General features: G+C 41.2%; 2 protein-coding genes across 19 annotated transcripts in view; one reads left to right on the forward strand and one right to left on the reverse strand.

Moving 5' to 3' along the window:
* Window positions 1–20,450, reverse strand: part of DLG1 (discs large MAGUK scaffold protein 1) — a 354,406-nt gene that overhangs the window by 274,037 nt on the left and 59,919 nt on the right. The gene's annotated exons all lie outside the window — the stretch shown is intronic.
* On the forward strand, window positions 4,941–10,684 carry LOC128567648 (uncharacterized). The gene is given in 4 exon segments (XM_053565022.1): window positions 4,941–7,328; window positions 7,330–7,867; window positions 7,870–9,327; window positions 10,645–10,684. Coding segments are annotated over 4 exon segments (3,567 nt in total). The 5' UTR covers window positions 4,941–5,762; the 3' UTR covers window positions 10,650–10,684.

Raw genomic sequence — 20,450 nt, forward strand, 5'->3', positions numbered from 1 at the left:
CCAGTCTACTAGGAGATCTCAGCTGAACTATTCTTCTGGTCTGCCATCTTACTCCACATACACCCTGCCCCCCAATAATTCTTACACTGAATAAAATGCAGTTAGATTACAATGCTGCAAGAGAACCAAATGGTTAACAGAGAGACACTATTTTCTTATATCACACGAGGAATTAATGCTGTGGTTTTGCTAATTTGTTTTCTTTTGTTAAATAGCAGAAATACACCAATAAAACTACAAACTATGAATTTGCCATCAATTTTTCTGGCAAAGAGTAGCCCAAGCTAATGTGGATACTTCTGTTACAAGTAGGCTTAAAATGTTGATCTAGCAAAGCTAGCATGAAACAGATTAAATACATTGTGCTAGGATTAAGAACACTAAAATACTTAAAATACTGCTCTGTCAAATAAAATGCTGAGTAACAAAATGAAAACTAATGTCAAATCAAGTTCTATATTCACTGTTTTTCACTTTGTACAATTTATTTTTTGCTTCAAGCATCTTTCTTATTGTGGCAAAATACACATAACAAAATTTAACATTTTAGCCATTTTTTTTAGGTATGCTGTTCATGGCAACAAAATGAAAAGCTATTATTTTATGAGAAGGAGGACAGGGCTCAGTATTACTGAGTTTTATAACTATATACTTAAATATCTGAGACCATTTTTTTAAAAATTAAATTCACAGAAGGCATAATACTAGTTTTTATGAGTGTGAAATTCTAACCTCTAATCTACAAGGATCTAAATCTTTAGTTTTCAGAATCAAATGAATTTATTAAAAATGCACATTGTTAGCACTTTGTGAATATTTGTTCAACAAATAATATCAAATTATCTTCCATGGTTCTCATTTAAGGCTATATGACATTCAATGCACAGTGGATTCCATCACCTATATAGGAAAATAAACATGAAAACCTTCTTTGTGCCAATGAAATGTCAGTTTGAGAATTACCAAAGTATTGCAATAAATAGAGGGAAATCATGTGACAAAATGCAATGTCCATTCATAATAAAATTATATAAATAACAAAAATTTTCAGTAAATGAGGAAGATAAAATTCTTCTAAAAGGCACCTACAAAAAACCTTACATGTAACACAGTATTCTCAATGGTGAAAGACTAAATGCTTTCTTGTTAAGATCAGAAACAAGGAAAGGATAAACACTTTTATTTTCCATTCTTGAAACTCTACTGGGAATTCTAAGCCGTGTAATCAGCCAAGAAAAATAAAAGGCATACAGATTGGAAAGGAAGAAGTAAAACTGTCTTTATTTGCAGGTGATATCATCCAATATGTAGAAAATTCTAAGGAATCCACAAAAAATTTAGAACTGCAGGATACAAAGCAGTTCCAAAATTAATTAATTAATTAAAATTAATTTTGGATTAATATCCAAAATTAATTACAATTACATACAATGAATAATCTGAAAACAAAATTAAGAAAATAATTCCATTCATAATAACATCAAAAAGCATAATATTTAGGAATAAATTCAAAAGAAGTAAAATACTCATATACCGAAGATTACAAAGTATTACTAATGTAAACTAAAGAAGATTTAACTAAGTGGACATTACATATTCATGGTTTGGAAGAACTATCAAGTAAAAAGTAGCAGCTATCATTTTTCAACTTCTTCTACTGAATGGAAGGGTTTTTTAAAAAATCACATTCAAATAACTTAGTAAAAATCTGCTCAGTATATTCAAAACCATGAAGTGAAAACTCTACCTCATTGTACATTATTTGAGAAACATCATATTTACATGACCATTTTTTTTTAAGTTTTATAAAGCTTCAAGAAGCTATGACTCCTGTCTTATGCATTCTGCAGAGTTCTCTTTATATTTAAGGAGATTAAAGAAACCAATTACACACTGGAAGCAGAACTCTGATAAGCTATACCCATGCTAAACACATTTTGCTTTTCGCATAAAACTTCTTTGAAACTATGTATTAGGGAGAAGTCACAAAAAAACAATATAAATGAAAGCAGAAAGGCTCTGGCTGAGAGCCAATGAGTCCCATCTTATTTCCTTTTACATACCATCAACTCACAGTACCAGAGATCAGAGTTTGAACAGTGGTTCCCAAACTATCTAAATAAAATTCCCAAGTATTTAATCTAATTCAAGACTAACAATCTTGATTTTTAACAAGCTCCCTAACTGGTAGCAACACAGGAACCAGTTCACAGCCCCAGATGATTCAATTAAGAAAAGAAAAGCACAATTCTCAAACTTAATTCAGTCCAAAATTTCAACACAAAATACTTTTCTCAGAGAAGAGGGAATGAATAAAACAAGAGCAAAATATCCCCCAAAAGGATAAAGGATGAAGTGAAGAGTAGAATCTTCACTGACTAAAGACCTTTTGGAAATAATAATAAACATTTAATCAATCCCATATTGTCTGAATGATTCCTGTGATAAAAATAGTATATTGCCATTATAACACACAGAAATAGACATGTATGTTTTTAAGGAAAATATAATAACATGGGAAACTATTACAGCGCTGGACTATTTTGATAAAAGCAAAAAAAAAATTACAAATTGGAAGAATGAAGGTTTAGGATTGTTAATTATGTATACAAGAAGTTACATACACACAGAAGAATGACTAGAACATAACAAAACATCAACATTGGTAAGATATGGAGTATGCTTTTGCAAATGAGCCCTACATACATTTTTACATATTTTTGTACTTTACAATGAACACACATTACTTTTTTTTGATGTTTATTTCATTAATTTATTTTATTATTATTATTTTTTTATTGTTGGGGATTCATTGAGGGTACAAGAAACCAGGTTACACTGATTGCATTTGTTAGGTAAAGTCCCTCTTACAATCGTGTCTTGCCCCTAAAAGGGAACACAACATTACTTTTATATCTTCCTCGTCTCAAAAGGTTGTTTTGTTTTCTTAAAAATACTATTGAAATAGTAGTTCATATTCCAGAGTAAGCCATCCTAAATCTATTGTGAAATTAATAGGATCCAAGTAAATAAAATAGGGAAAACTTCCACATCAGGCATTCGAGGAAGTTATACTGATAAGTAATTTGACCTTTTGCCTTAAGCAACTAGAAAACTGTAAACAACACATGCCACAAGAGATTTCAGACATTGGGTCAACAATCAGTACAGAACCATGAGACCTAAGAAATGGAACAGAAATGAGGTGAGCCCTACTATCTGCCTGGCTTTCTGCCCAAGATGATTTTTGGAACTTGGCACACAATGACGAAACCCAAACATAGCTATCTCACTGGGTTGAAGAGATCAAAGACTGGTGTTCAAGGAGGCCACAGCATTTAAATTTGCAAGGCAGAATACCAGAAAGGAGCCAGTGAAGTACAGAAAGAACTCTAGTTATCAATACAAGCAGTGTCTTTGAAATATTATTCTGGATATTAATTAATCTACACATAAAAGATACAAAACTCTACAAGGCCAACTATAAGGTAGTTTTAAGATGAACAAGCTCAGGAGCGCATACTGAGACAGGAGCTGTGAAATCCACGCAGAGTAGAAAGACCTCAATAAACACGTTAAGCAATCACCAGAAACATCTAGATAAGCAAGTCTTAAGACTAAAGAAAGCTTTAAAGAAAAGGGTACCCGAGTCTCAACTTTTTTTTTTTGTGAGACAGAGCCTCAAGCTGTTGCCCTGGGTAGAGTGCCATGGCATCACAGCTCATGGAACCCTCCAACTCCTAGGCTCAAGCAATTGTCCTGCCTCCACCTCCTTAAGTAGCTGGGACTACAGGCGCCTGCCGTCATTGTTGTTTGGTGGGCCCGGGCTGGATTTGAACCCTCCAACTCAGGTGTATGTGGCTGGCGCCTTAGCTGCTTGAGCCACAAGCACTGAGCCTCAACTTTTAAAAAGTCCTGGAAAGGATCAATCTTATCTGCAAATGACGTATTGTATTTTGCTGTGTATATTGAGACATGTGTATCATGTGCACCCACATTTTTAGCCCAAGCTTTCAGGAAAAAAAAATTTTGCTTTCATTTTTTAATTCAAATTTTTGTTTATATTTAGGTACTTGTTTTTTGTACTATAAAGGGATTTTTTTTTTTTTTTTTGAGACAGAGTCTCACTGTACCGCCCTCGGGTAGAGTGCCAGGGCGTGACACAGCTCAGAGCAACCTCTAACTCTTGGGCTTACGCAATTCTCTTGCCTCAGCCTCCCAAGCAGCTGGGACTACAGGCGCCCGCCACAACGCCCAGCTATTTTTTTTTGTTGTTGTTGCAGTTTGGCCGGGGCTGGGTTTGAACCCGCCACCCACGGCATATGGGGCGGGCGCCCTACTCACTGAGCCACAGGCGCCGCCGCCGGGATTTTATAAAAATATCAGCTGGAGTGCTAGTTCCCACGTAAAGTGTATGAAGAGAAATACATGGCTCTTCGATGGCCAAAAACACTTTCAGTGCAAGTTCGTTGTTTTTTTTTTTTTTTTTATTGTTGGGGATTCATTGAGGGTACAATAAGCCAGGTTACACTGATTGCAATTGTTAGGTAAAGTCCCTCTTGCAATCCTGTCTTGCCCCCGTAAAGTGTGACACACACCAAGGGCAAGTTCGTTGTTAAGTTCAACAAACTGATTACCGTATTCCACAAAGATACACTTACTAATTTCTAGAGTTGCACTTTTAACGTATAAGCATAAATAAAATAATTTAAAATATGTATATAGGTACACAATTAGTACTACCCACGTATAATGTACATCCTTATTTTTCCCTCAAAAATTATGGTAAAAAAGTGCATATTTATGTGTCAAAATACAAAAATTGCCTGCTGAAACAAACATCAGTACTTTTTAGAGAAAACAATACATAGTGAAAGAAAGTATTACCATAAGAATGTGACCACCTCTCACCCCCTACCATGAGAATGTGACCTTTTGTAACTGTTCCAGAAGATAGCTCCCCAAGCTAAAGCGAATGTTTATTGTTAAAGACAAATATTTGACTGTTGATCTTATCTTAAGACAGTAGAATAATGAACCAGAGTTCTTCTTATCTGGAGAGCCCCTGCTATGTCTACTCCCTCTTACTTTATGGTTAGAGCCCCTGCTATGTCTGCTATTCCCGCCTACTTTGTAGTTTTTGCCTTTATAAGCTTGTAAAAACTGCTGTGCGGGGCTTGACTCCGCGGCTTCTAAAAGAGTTGTGGGTCAAGCCCCGGCATGCAGGAATAAAAATCCTCTTGCGTTTTGCATCAAGTGCCGTCTCTTGCAGTTGATTGGGGTTGTCAGAGCTCCGGGCAGAGTGGGGGGTTCTGCCCCAAGTCTTTCATTTGGGGGCTCGTCCGGGATATAACGACCACCCCTCACCTGCAGAGTCGACCTTGGAGGTAAGAAAGGGGTACCCCGAAAACTGTCTAGTCTGTGTCTTCAGTCCTTTTGTTTGACTTTGTGTGCGCGCTTTCGATTTCGCAGCCGTTCGGCACCTCGTGAGAGTGGCCGGACAGTGGTCGGTAGATGTGCCCGGAGGACCACAGGCCGAAACCCTGGGGGACGCCCCAGGAATTGAGGAGAACCAGGGACGCCTGGTTGTCTCCTGCTGTAAGGGCGCTGATCGAGTCTGGTTGTTCGATCAAAAATTACGGGAAACGCGCCCGTCTGATTCTGTTATAGGCTTGTGAAGGACCAAGTGTGGTAGGTGGGTCCTTGTACCTGTAATATTTCTGTTATTCCTGTTATTTGTGTTTCTGACATATCCACTGACAATGGGACAGACTGTGACGACCCCTCTGAGTTTAACTCTAGATCATTGGACTGAAGTGAAGAGAAGAGGTCGTGATCTGTCAGTAGAGGTTAAAAAAGGCCCATGGCAGACTTTCTGCTCCTCGGAGTGGCCTACTTTTAACGTCAGTTGGCCCTCAGGAGGAACCTTTGACTTATCTCTTATTTTTGCTATTAAAGAGATTGTTTTTCAGAGAGGACCGGGAGCCCATCTGGATCAACAACCTTACATCATAGTCTGGCAGGACCTGGTGCAGAATCCGCCCCCCTGGGTTCAGCCGTGGACTGCCACATCCAGGCCCCCGTCTAATCCTCGGGTGCTCGCTGTCCAATCTTCTGGTCCCAGAAAAGGGGGCGACAGCCCAGACCCCCCTAAGAAGATCTACCCGGAAATCCAGACTGATCATCTTCTCCTCGACCCTCCGCCCCCTTCTCCCCCATACCCTCCCGCCTTGGCTCCTGTCGGGGGGCAGGGAGGACCAGCATTGCCAGATCCGGCAATTGCCCCCTCTGCACCCCCGGGGGAACCTTCACTGGGGCCCGCACAAGGTACCAGGAGTCACCGCCAAGGAGGAATGTCTCCCGATACTACTGTTGCCCTACCCCTGAGGGCATACGGCCCCCCGCCGGTGGCAACAGATGAGGGACCACCTCCTCTCTAGCCCCTCCAGTACTGGCCATTTTCTTCTGCAGACCTGTATAACTGGAAGATTAATCACCCCCCTTTTTCAGAAGACCCCCAACGCCTGACTGGGCTGGTAGAGTCCCTGATGTTCTCTCATCAGCCCACATGGGATGACTGCCAGCAGCTCATACAGACTCTCTTCACTACTGAAGAGAGGGAGAGGATTTTATTAGAAGCTAGGAAGAATGTACTCGGGGCGGACGGGAGTCCTACCCACCTCCCCAACATCATCGAGGCTGCCTTTCCCCTCTCCAGACCTGACTGGGATTTCAACACGGCAGAAGGTAGGGAGCGACTGTCAGTCTATCGCCAGGCTCTAGTGCCTGGCCTCCGTGGGGCGGCAAGACGCCCCACTAATTTGGCTAAGGTAAGAGAAGTAATACAGGGGGCCACGGAACCCCCCTCCGTGTTTCTTGAGCGTCTAATGGAAGCTTTTAGGCGTTACACCCCATTTGACCCTGCCTCTGAAGGACAGAGGGCTTCCGTGGCTATGACTTTCATAGGGCAGTCAGCTGTAGACATTAAAAGAAAGCTGCAGAGAATTGAAGGATTGCAGGACTATACCTTGCAGGATTTAGTTAAGGAAGCTGAGAAAGTATACCATAAAAGAGAAACTAAGGAAGAAAAAGAGCAGAGAAAAGAGAAAAAGAGAGAAGAAAGGGAAAATAAGAAAGACCGAAGACAGGAGAAAAACTTAACACGGATTTTGGCCGCAGTAGTAGGGGAGAAGAGCCAGGAACAGACCCAAGGTAGAACTAAGAAGTCAGGTAGCCTGGGCAACCGCGTCCCGTTAGATAAAAATCAATGTGCCTACTGTAAGGAAAAGGGGCACTGGGCCAGGGAATGTCCTAAAAAAAAAGAAGAAAGAACTCTCCAAGAAAGTACTGGCCTTAGAGAAAGAAGAAGATTAGCGGGGACGGGGCTCGGAACCCCTCCCCGAGCCTAGGGTAATACTTAAGGTGGAGGGGAAGCCAGTTGAGTTCCTAGTAGACACCGGAGCTCAACACTCAGTCCTACTCGAACCATCAGGACCCGTCTCCAAGAAAAAATCCTGGGTTGTAGGGGCCACAGAGCATCAGCAGTACTCATGGACTACCCGAAGATCAGTAGATCTGGGAGTGGGACGGGTAACCCACTCGTTCTTAATTATCCCTGAGTGCCCTGCGCCCCTCCTCAGGAGAGATTTACTCACCAAAATGGAAGCCCAAATCACTTTCACTCCTGATGGCCCAGAGGTAACCCAAAATAAGAGGGTAACAGCCCTGACCACGCGTTTAGAGGACGAACATAGACTCTTTGAAAAGCAGCGGGAGAAAGGGACTAGTCTCGTAAATGACTGGCTAGAAAAATATCCCGGGGCATGGGCTGAAACTGCTGGAATGGGACTGGCCGCAGAAAGACCGCCTATATCATAGAACTCAAAGCTACTTCCACTCCTGTGGCAGTGTGCCAATATCCTATGACTAAGGAAGCTCGGGAAGGGATTAGGCCTCACATTCAGCGTCTCCTACAGCTGGGCATACTAGTAAAATGCCAGTCACCATAGAACACCCCCTTATTACCCGTCAAGAAACCCGGCACAGGAGACTATCGCCCTGTGCAGGACTTGAGAGAAGTAAACAAGCAGGCGCAAGACATCCACCCCACCGTGCCTAACCCTTATAATCTGTTAAGCTCTCTCCCTCCGAACCATATCTGGTACACTGTCCTGGATTTGAAGGATGCCTTCTTCTGCCTCCGACTACACTCCTCTAGCCAGAACATCTTCGCATTTGAATGGAGAGACCCGGACTCTGGAACAACGGGACAACTGACATGGACCCGACTTCCACAGGGGTTTAAGAACTCTCCAACCATCTTTAATGAAGCCCTCCACCAAGACCTAGCTCACTTTCGCGCCAGCCACCCTCAGGTAACGCTCCTACAATATGTAGATGACTTACTACTAGCTGGAACAACAAAAGAAGAGTGCTATCGGGGCACAGAACTGTTGCTAGAAGAACTAGCCCGCTTAGGATATCGAGCCTCCGCCAGGAAAGCCCAGATCTGCCAGAAAGAGGTAACGTACCTGGGTTACACCTTAAGAGGAGGGCAGAGATGGTTAACAGAAGCCAGGAAGCATACTGTGACTCAGATTCCAGTTCCCCGCTCGCCCCGCCAGGTGCGAGAATTCTTAGGAACTGCGGGGTTCTGCCGCTTATGGATACCGGGGTTTGCTACTCTGGCAGCTCCCCTCTACCCTTTGACCAAGGAAGGCACTCCCTTCGAGTGAGGTGCCAGCCAACAGCAGGCCTTTGACAACATTAAAAAGGCATTATTATCAGCCCCGGCCCTGGCTGTACCAGATGTAACAAAGCCCTTTGTCCTATACGTAGATGAGAAGAGAGGAGTGGCCCGAGGGGTGCTGACGCAGCCTTTAGGGCCATGGAAAAGACCGGTAGCATACCTCTCCAAGAAATTGGACCCCGTCGCTGGTGGTTGGCCAGCCTGTCTGAGGTCTGTGGCGGCAGTGGCGGTACTGGTAAAAGATGCAGACAAATTGACTATGGGGCAGAAGTTGACAGTCATTGCCCCCCATGCTTTAGAAAGCATCATCAGACAGCCCCCTGACCGGTGGCTGTCTAATGCCCGCGTGACACATTACCAGAGTCTCCTATTAAACGGAGACAGAGTCCAGTTTGGCCCGCCTGTCATCCTCAACCCAGCTACCCTATTACCTGATACCTCTGTCCAGGAGGATGTATTACACACATGCCAAGAAGTACTGGCTGAGGAAACTGGAACTCGGAAGGACCTCTGTGACCAGCCCCTGCCGGATGCCCAGCTGACCTGGTTCACTGATGGGAGCAGCTCCATAATAGAAGGTAAATGGGTGGCCGGGGCGGTGGTAGTGGACGATAAGCAGACCATCTGGGCAAGTAGTCTGCCTGAAGGGACGTCGGCTCAGAAGGCCGAGCTGGTCGCCTTGACCCAGGCCTTACGTTTGGCAGAAGGAAAAAAAGTTAACATATACACCGATAGCAGGTATGCTTTTGCTACAGCCCATGTTCATGGGGCCATTTACAGGCAGCGAGGACTGCTGACTTCAGCAGGAAAAGAAATTAAACACAAGGAAGAAATCCTAAGTCTACTGGAGGCTGTTCACCTCCCTAAGAAAGTGGCCATCATCCACTGCCCTGGGCATCAGAAAGGGGGGTCCAGAGTTGCCGAGGGAAACCAAAGAGCCGACCGAGAAGCTAAGCTAGCAGCTCAAAGGCTCAACATCCTGCCGCTATATGAAAACACTTTAAGGCCTAGCCTTAAAGAAATAGCACCACGCCCCCTTGTCAAACACTTTAAATATTCGGAGCGGGATCTCCAGAGAATGGACAGATTAGGCCTCCACTTAGAATCCCCAGAGGGGATCCGAGAAACCCCGGAAGGAAAAATCATCCTCCCTGAGGAGCAGGCGATCACCTTTCTCAGACAACTTCATAAATTAACTCATTTGGGCCCCAAGCATCTAAGAACTATTGTTCAGTCCTCCCCATACTATATTATGGAATTAAGTAAACTCGTTGACGCAGCTGCAAAAGAGTGCAGACCTTGCCAATTAGTAAACACCAGCCTAGCACGTTACCTCAGGGAAAACGACTCCGAGGAGATCGCCCTGGAAGCTACTGGGAAACAGATTTCACTGAGATTAAGCCGGCCAAATACGGATACAAGTACTTGCTGATGTTCATAGATACTTTCTCAGGATGGGTCGAGGCTTTTCCTACAAAAAGGGAGACTGTTCAAGTTGTGGCCAAAATAATATTAGAAGAGATTTTTCCAAGATTTGGGCTACCCAAGGTAATCGGATCCGACAACAGTCCCGCTTTTGTTGCCCAGGTTAATCAAGGTTTAGCCAAAATCCTGGGGCTTGAATGGAAATTACATTGTGCTTATCGGCCCCAAAGCTCAGGGCAGGTAGAGAGGATGAATAGAACCCTAAAAGAGGCCATGACTAAATTATCCTTAGAGACTGGCATTACTGACTGGACAGTCCTCCTTCCCTTTGCCCTGTTCCGTGTGCGCAACACCCCTAGCACTCTCAAGCTGACCCCCTTTGAAATTCTATATGGAGCTCGCCCCCCGCTCGTTGCCACGCAGCACCTCCCTTCCCCGGAATCTTACTCCTCTCAATCTCTATACACCAGATTAAAAGCCCTTGAAACTGTGCAAAAGGAGGTGTGGAGCCGGCTGATGGAGGCCTACAAGCCCGGGGATCTGCAAATACCTCACCAGTTCCAGGTTGAAGATTCGGTGTACATCCGGCGCCACCAGACAGCCAACCTTGAACCACGGTGGAAAGGACCATACCTAGTACTGCTCACAACCCCGACCACAGTAAAAGTTGATGGCATCGCAGCCTGGATCCACGCGTCTCATGTCAAACCAGCACCGCTGCCAGACTCCGCGTGGAAAGTGGAAAAGATGGACAACCCCCTCAAGCTCCGCATTCCCCGCAGTAGCCCTGCTCCTGCTGATACAACTCCCGGTGATAAGTAGCTCCGGTCCCAACCCCCATGCCCCCCAGAGGTTAACCTGGCAGGTTCTCTCTCAGACTGGTGATATAGCATGGAGTACTACAAAAAAGGACCCTCCTTGGACCTGGTGGCCGTCCCTCACCCCAGACATTTGTGCCTTAATAGCAGGGCTAGATAATTGGGATATCTCCAATGAGACCTTTAAGGAGGTTCCATCGAGCCTTGATCACCATTTAACAAAGCGCTCGCTTACCCAAGGCTCCACATCCCAAGGCCAGTACGTTGCAGACGCCCCTGGCTGTGGCAACTTGCCTGCCCAGCGCCAGATGCGACAAACAGAGTTCTATATCTGTCCCCGGGACGGGAGAACGAGAAGCCAAGCCAACAGATGTGGGGGGGTAGAAAATTTCTATTGTAAACAATGGGGATGTGAGACGACTGGGCAGGCCTTCTGGCACCCCTTCTCCTCTTAGGACTTAATAACCGTAAAGAGGAGCAGTACCGGAGCAGGGTCAAATCCCCTAAATATTTCCTTCACGGAGAGGGGGAAACAAGCCCGAGATTGGTTAAAAGGAAGAACATGGGGATTCCGTTTCTATATGTCAGGGTGGGATAAAGGATTTACCTTCTTCATCAAATTAAAAATAGAGACCCCCGTCGCTGTCCAGATAGGACCCAACATCGTACTCTCAGGACAGCAGCCGCCAGCCAGGCCGCCTATTTCCCCCCGTATGCCCCAGACTCCGGGGAGCACCCAATTTACTGAGGCCAGCACAGCCCCATCGCCTGCGAAACTGTCTCCCCAGGTAACATCCCCGGAGACTCCAAGCACCGTGCAGAGACTTCTTAACTTAATACAGGGGGCTTTCAATGTCCTCAATACTTCCAACCCTAATCTTACCGAATCTTGCTGGTTGTGTCTAGCCTCAGGCCCACCCTATTATGAAGGGATCGCCTTCTCAGGTATCTTCCAAAATACCACCTCCCATAATTCCTGTGACTGGGGATCCAAGATCACCCTTACAGCAGTCTCTGGGCGAGGCATTTGCCCAGGCACGATCCCCTAAAATCGCCAGCATCTGTGTAATCAGGCCATTAAAAGCCCGTCAACCACTACCAATTATTATCTAGTGCCCCCTAAAAGGAGCATGGTGGGCTTGCAGCACCGGGCTAACCCCGTGCATTTCCTCATCAGTGTTTAACTCCACTGCAGACTACTGTATCCTCGTACAATTAATACCTAGAATTATCTACCACGAGGCATGTTCCTTCGAGGCAGAATTCGATCTCAGACCCCGTAGACAGAAGAGGGAACCAGTCTCTATTACCCTAGCTGTCCTGATGGGTATAGGGGTGGCGGCCAGAGTAGGAACAGGAACGGCTGCGCTTGTCCAGACCCCACAGTATCTCGAAGAACTGAGAGCAGCTGTAGATGAGGACCTAAAAGTCATAGAACAATCAATCACAAAATTAGAAGAGTCACTAACATCCTTATCTGAAGTAGTATTGCAGAATACACGGGGACTCGATCTCCTGTTCCTAAAAGATGGAGGGTTATGCGCTGCACTAAGAGAAGAATGCTGTTTCTATGTAGATCACTCTGGTATGGTAAAAGACTCCATGTCTAAACTCAGGGAGAGACTAGAAAAAAGACAACGAGATCGGGAGGCCCATCAAGGATGGTTTGAAAGTTGGTACAGCCGATCACCTTGGTTCACCACTCTCGTTTCCAGTTTAATAGGCCCTCTTATTATACTGCTTCTAATTCTTACCTTTGGGCCCTACATTTTCAACCGTATAGTCACCTTCGTCCGGGAGAGAGTGAGTGCTGTACAAGTGTTAATGCTCAGACAGCATTACCAGTCTCTCCGCCGGGACGATAGCCATGAGAATGAATACATAGAGCCAGAAGTTCCATGATTAGAACTTCCCAAAAAACAAATGGGGGAATGAAAGAAAGTATTACCATGAGAATGTGACCACCTCTCACCCCCTACCATAGGAATGTGACCACCTCTCACCCCCTACCATGAGAATGTGACCTTTTGTAACTGTTCCAGAAGATAGCTCCCCAAGCTAAAGCGAATGTTTATTGTTAAAGACAAATATTTGACTGTTGATCTTATCTTAAGACAGTTGAATAATGAACCAGAGTTCTTCTTATCTGGAGAGCCCCTGCTATGTCTACTCCCTCTTACTTTATGGTTAGAGCCCCTGCTATGTCTACTCCCTCTTACTTTATGGTTAGAGCCCCTGCTATGTCTGCTATTCCCGCCTACTTTGTAGTTTTTGCCTTTATAAGCTTGTAAAAACTGCTGTGCGGGGCTTGACTCCGCGGCTTCTAAAAGAGTTGTGGGTCAAGCCCCGGCATGCAGGAATAAAAATCCTCTTGCGTTTTGCATCAAGTGCCGTCTCTTGCGGTTGATTGGGGTTGTCAGAGCTCCGGGCAGAGTGGGGGGTTCTGCCCCAAGTCTTTCAATAGAACACTAAACAATATTAATAATGTCTGATATCCAGTGAAAAATTACTAGAGATGCAAAGAAGCAGAAAACTGTGACCCATTATCAGGAAGAAGATCAGTCCATAGGAAGAGATGTAGAAGTGCAAGACATTAGAATTCGCAAACAAAAACCTCAAAACACTTTTATAAAACTATAAATATGTTCAAGGATTTAAAGAAAACATGAAAATCATAATATAGATGAAACTAATAAAAACATACCAAATGGAATGAGATTTTTAAAGTGCTACAAGAAAAATAAGCAGTAGACCTAGAATTTTATAATCATCAAAAATATCATTCAAAAATAAAGGCAAAATACATTTTCAGGCAAACGAAAACTGAGAAAATGTATCTCTAGAAGAACTGCATTTCAAGAAATGTTAAAGAAGTTCTCACATGGGGGAGAGAGATAAACTACAAAATAATATAAACACTTGACAAAAATGGTATCTGAATGAACATTAAAGACCTTATCCCTGATTAATGAATTTCTTTTTTTTTCTTTTCTTTCTTTCTTTTTTTTTTTTTTTGAAACAGAGCCTCAAGCTGTCGCCCTGGGTAAAGTGCAATGGCATCACAGCTCACAGCAACCTCAAACTCCTGGGCTTAAGCGATTCTCTTGCCTCAGCCTCCCAAGTAGCTGGGACTACAGGCGCCCGCCACAATGCCTGGCTATTTTTTGGTTGTAGTTGTCATTGTTGTTTGACAGGCTGGGGCTGGATTCGAACCTGCCATCTCTGGTGTATGTAGCTGCTGCCTTAGCCGCTTGAGCTACAGGTGCTGAGCCAATTTTATGAATTTCTTTAAAAGATCATTGTGCAAACAATAAATATCTAGGAGATAACAAAGGAGAAAATCTAAATGACATTGGAAATGACAATAACTTTTTAGATATAACACCAAAAGCATAAGCAATGAATGAAAAAAAATGATAAGCTAGACTTCATTAATATTAAAAACTTCAGCTCTGCAAAAGATGGTGTTCAAAGAATAAAAAGACAAGCCACAGACTGGGAGAAAATATCTACAAAACATTATCTAATAAAGGACTAGTAACCAAAATACACAAAGAATTCAATAAATAACCAAAAGATCGGAATAGAAACTTGAACAAAGAAAATATACAGATGGCTTAAAAAAATAAAAGCATATGAAAAGATAATCAACAACGTGTCATTAAAGACTTTTAAAATACAACAACAACATACGACTACAATATCAAATGCTGGCAAGAATGTAGAACAAGAACTCTCATTCACTGCTGGTAGGAACACAAAGTAATACACCACTTTGGAAGACATTTTGATCATCTCCTATAAAATTAAATACTTTTACCATATCATCTAGCAGTCACCTGACTCCTTAGTATACAGAATATGATATTCTGTCAAAACTATGCAGACAGAAGAAAGAACACTGTGTGCTGGGAGTTCTAGGAGGAGGGAGAAATAAACAGGTGAAGCACTGTGAATTTTTAGGGCAATGAAACATATCACTATACATTTCCAAAATGCACAGAACATACAACCCAAAGAATGAACTCTAATGCAAACTATGGAGTTTAGTTAGTGAGAATATATCAATATTGGCTCATCAATTGTAGCTTAATTTGTCTGTAAACTGAAAACTGCTCTAAAAAATAAAGCCTATTAGTTAAAAAAAGAAAAAATAATGCTCTGTTTAAGGCAAAAATACACACAGAAGTAAGATGTATGGACAATAGTAGCACAAAAGAAGAAGGGAGGAAATGAAAAGTGTACTGTTATAAGGTGCTGATATTTTATGTCAAGTGGTATAATATTTTAAGATAAACTGTGATAACTTAGATTCTAGGCCTATAAAATAATAAAATAATAAAGCAAAATCATAAAGCAAAGAGGTATAGCTAAGTAAATTAATAGCTGGTGACAAAATATCATCATAAAAAGTATTTCACTGATGAAAAACAAGGTAATAAAAGGAAAAAGAACAAAGAAAAGGTAAGACCAATAGAATATAAAAAGCAAGATGGTAAATTTAAAGCCAACTATATTGATAATTACATTAAATGTAAATTATCTAAATGTGTCCATCAAATGGAAAAGATTCATTACAACATACCTACAATACTCAGATGAATATAATCTTATTATTAATATGTAAATTGATATTTTAACTAAAGGATAAACACTCAAAGCTACACATCTGGTCCCTAAATTATATTTTTAAAATGTCAGACTGCCAAAAAGATTGACTAAGGTAGTAGACCGTAGGGTAGAGCACAGTATTAAAAGTGCTAGGCACAGTGACAGAGTAATCTGGGAAAAATCCAAGAATCACTGCTGTCCATGAGTACTGAAACCAATACTCACTAGACACAGCATACTGTCCCAGCCTTAAATCATGTATTAGTAACGGTAAGATTAAGGCAAGACAGAAATGCAGTAAACAGGATGTGTTAAGAGTTCGATCATGCAGTTAAAGACAAACTACTTGTTTTTTAACCTTTACAATTTCTTTGAAGCTTTCCACTGTACTGTATTTTCTCATGCCTGAGATTTCAATAAAAGCCATCAAGGAACATTAGAGGGGGTCACATCCTTGTTTCTCCTTGCAGAGTGCTTGCTGGTGCTGGCCTCCCGGGTCCCTCAGTTCAATGCAAATTGTCTGAATAGGTGCTATTCAGTTTGCATGGAGTCATACTGACACTGGATACCAGGGTAAAGAAAGAAAAGATGACTTCCAAGTTTTCTAGCTTTAGAAATGCAGTGTTAGATGGAAGCAATGGAAAAGATATTAGATATTTTAAATTTAAAATACCTGCTGGAGGCTGTGCACAGTGGCTCATGCTTGTAATCCTAGCACTCTGAGAGGACGAGACCAGAGGACTGCTTGAGTTCAGGAGTTTGAGACCTGCCTAATCAAGAGTGACCAGCCTGAGTAAGAACAAGACCTAGTTTTTTACTAAAACTAGAAAAATTTGCCAGATGCTGTGACCAGCTACTTGGGAGGTTGAAGCAGGAAAATCACTTGAGCCCAGGAGTTTGAGGTTGCAGTTAGCTATGATGATGCCACTGCACTCTATTCTGGGTGACAGAATAAGACCATCACAAAAACAAAACAAAACATCCAAATAAAATTCTGGTTATCAAATCTAGAAAAGACACCTAGAGACACAAGTTTGAGAGTCATCAATATGTAGATAACGGTTAAAGTCAAAGACATACTGGTAAATGGAATTGATTCTGTCTCAAAAAAAAAAAAAAAAAGGAAGAGCAAGGTTGGAACCCCGGGAAAATACCAAATTATAGGTAAGGTAGAGGAAAACTAAAAAAACCTAGTGAACCAGTAAGGTCAGAAAGAAAGCCAAAAAACCACATTATTACACAAACCAAGAGATGATGCACATTTCGAATAAAAAAAATGTAGAAAAGGCTATTAGAAGGTTTGAGAATAGGAGAGAAAAGTGTCCTTAGAGTTGACAACATAAAAAATGTGGGCAATCTTGAGAAAGGCAATTTAAATGCAATGCTAGGGCTAGATTAAAGCACGTAGAGACAGCTCGTATTGATAAATGTATCTAAAAAGGGGAGCAGAGAAATAAGAGTAGACAGGTGATCAAGAGAGTTTTCCTAAGTTGGGAAAAGGCACCTGTATTGTATATTTAAAAAAAAAACAACACTGCAGTAAGATGGAAGAATTAATAACAAAAGAAACAAAGGCACTGACACAGAAGAAAAGAGATGGGAGTTGAGAGAACAAATGGATGAGTTGGCCTTTGAAAAGGAGAGATGCTTTTTCCATTACAAGAGCACAAGAAGAAGATGAGTTTGGATGCAGTGGAATTTTGAATTTTATGGTAAGAAAATATGAGGGTTTCCATTTGACAGCTACTTTAAACAAAACTGGATATGAGGCAAGCTCTTCACTGAGGGAGACAATGAAGAGATCTGAGGAGAAGCAAGGTATAAAAAAGAAATCTTGGAAAGAAGCAAAGAATACTTATCTGAGAAATACAGAATTCCAGCAAAACTGACAGACCATGTGATATCCAAGTTCATGAACATAAAGAATAATTTTCTTTAGTAATTTTCTTCAGCTGTTCAAAGGCATAAAGAAGGTAAATGGTTGAACCCAATTAGGTTTTACCTAGCAAGATAGATTGAAAAGAACAAGAGAATTGAGTAACTGCTAATAAATGATTATATTTGAGAACCACACAATTGAAACTGAAAAGGAAACCAAGGGAGCTGATGAAAACAAAAATGTGGCGTAAATAACTTGGAAAGGTCAATGGAGGCAGAAAGTTTATAGTGAGTAAACTTTTGAAAATATGCTTAAAACTTACGAAGTTATTTGGAGAGCTGAGTATTTGAGATCAATATTTCACAGGTGATGGAGTTTATGTAAGGTAATAACTATTTTCTGCTGTGTAACTAATTACCTCAAATCTTAGCAGCATGAAGTCATGGAAAAAGCCCAAGTGCCCATCGATCCACAAATAGATTAATAAATTGTGGTATATGTACACCAAGGAATATTATGCAGCCTTAAAGAAAGATGGAGACTTTACCTCTTTCATGTTTACATGGATGGAGCTGGAACGTATTCTTCTTAGTAAAGTATTTCAAGAATGGAAGAAAAAGTATCCAATGTACTCAGTCCTACTATGAAACTAATTTACGGCTTTCATATGAAAGCTATAACCCAGTTATAACCTAAGAATATGGGGACGGGGGAGAGGGGGAGGGGAAAGGATGGGCGGAGGGAGGGTGATTGGTGGGATTACACCTACGGTGCATCTTACAAGGGTACATGTGAAGCTTAGTAAAGGTAGAATATAAATGTCTTAACACAATAACTAAGAAAATGCCAGGAAGGCTACGTTAACCAGTGTGATGAAAATATGTCAAATGGTCTATAAAACCAGTGTATGGTGCTCCATGATCGCATTAATTACACAGCCATGATTTAATAAAAAAATAAAAATTTTAAAGATCACTAATTAAATTACTTTTGAAAGGAAAAAAAAAGTCTTAGCAGCATGAAGTTAATAACAAACATGTATTACCTTACAGTTTTCTGTGGGTAGGAGTTTAAAAGGTTTGGCCAGTTGGTTCTGAGTAGTAGTCTCTATGATGTAAAGTGATGATGTCAACCAGACCATAGTAAACTAAAGGCTTAAATGGGGCCAAAGGATCTGTCTCTAAGAAGAACCGTTCATGTGGCTATTAAGTTGGTATTGGACTGACCTCGCAGAACATTTACTGAGAGTACAACAGTGTAGCAGGCTGCAAATTGGGCTGCAAAGCAGTGAAACATTTCTATGGTCTCACAGTTCATATATTATAAAGTCTTGCTGGTGAAAAAGATGTATGAAACATACAAGACTGATCTCAACCTTATGATATTTGAACACAGAAGTAAAACGAAAGTAACTAAAGCAGCAACCTAGCCCTGAACAACCTCAACTCCGAATTTATTATTGGCCTCACTTCAGCTTCTTGAAAGGCAAAGAACATGAGTTCAGTCTTAATAGTTGTCTTACACATAATATGAGGTACAGCAAAAAATTTCAAGACATGGGAAAAAGCAGGCAAACACTAAAAGAAAAACAATCGAAAAACACAAAGCAGAACCACAAATAACAGATGTTAGACGTAGCAGTAAAGCACTTTAAAATGACAATTTTAAATATATACAATAATACATAGGAAAAGATTTACAAAGTGAATGCAATAATGAATTTAAAAAGAAAAGTGCAGTCTCTCCAAAGAGCAAACAGACTTTCTAAAAATTAAAGGCACGATAAACAAAATTGAGAAGTCTGTGACGTATCCCAAACAAGGAGGTAATTTAAATGCGCTATATTCAATAAGAATTTTCAAAATAAATTACTTTTTCTATCAAGTGCCCCACAGATCTCTAAAAGACAATTTGCTGATCCCAGCACTCTTTCTTTCAACCTGCTATCAGAATTTTTAGAAAAGACCTTTAGACACCAACACCACCAATCAGAGGTGGCACCAGAAATAAAACCTTTTTAATGTAGTCAAAAGGTAGGTTGTCTTAGTCACAGAGTTTATAAAAAAAGTACCCCTCTATAGTGGAGCAGGGGACCAGGCAAACTTAAAAAGAAGGTGACAATGTGTCTTTGATACTCTCTTTACCACTCTGTCCTATTAAACAAAAACTTACAAGTAAAAATTCTACATCTCAGGTATACACTCTAGTGAAATTAATGCATATATCCACAAAAAAGACTTGTAAAAAATATTCAAAACTATTTGATTCATAATAGCCAAAAAGAGGAAACAACCCCAATTCCCATAATAGCAGAATAAACAACATGTAGCATATTTTATACAATGACATATTAGGCATATTACATAGCAATCAAAAGAAACTGGCGTGTACAAAAAATCGGATACTGAGTAAAAGCAGCCATAAGTAATTACATATTCTTTATGATCCCATTTATATGAAATTCAAAATTAATCTATAGTGATATATGTCAGCAAATGATTACTCTGAGGAAGGTGTACTGTGTTAGAAAAAGCAAAAGGAAGTCTTCTGGAATACTGAATGTTTTATACCTTTATGTGGGCAATGATTACACTTATAAAAAGGCACAGAGCTGCATACTTAAGTTTGTACACTTTACCAAAAAAAAGGTAAGAACAATGATGATGACAATAACCAGGCTATAAAGTAGGATACCCGCTAATAGCCAATAAACAGGAATCTCTGGGAGTTACTGAAAGATGTTAGTAGATTACTGAACAAGAAGCGTGGTGCCGATGAAGAAAGTCTGTATTTCTTAATTGCATATTAGCTTTATTTAAACTACTCCTGACATTTTTGTCTGTCCTTTATAAATGCCCATTTAAAATGATCTTTTTAGATATTCATCTACATTTGACCAGAAGTTCACCCAAGGCAAGGATTGGCAAACATTCTCCGTAAAAGGCCAGATAATAATTATTTTCACCTT

Source organism: Nycticebus coucang, chromosome 16, assembly GCF_027406575.1.
Source record: "Nycticebus coucang isolate mNycCou1 chromosome 16, mNycCou1.pri, whole genome shotgun sequence".
In the NCBI taxonomy this organism is placed as follows: Eukaryota; Metazoa; Chordata; class Mammalia; order Primates; family Lorisidae; genus Nycticebus; species Nycticebus coucang.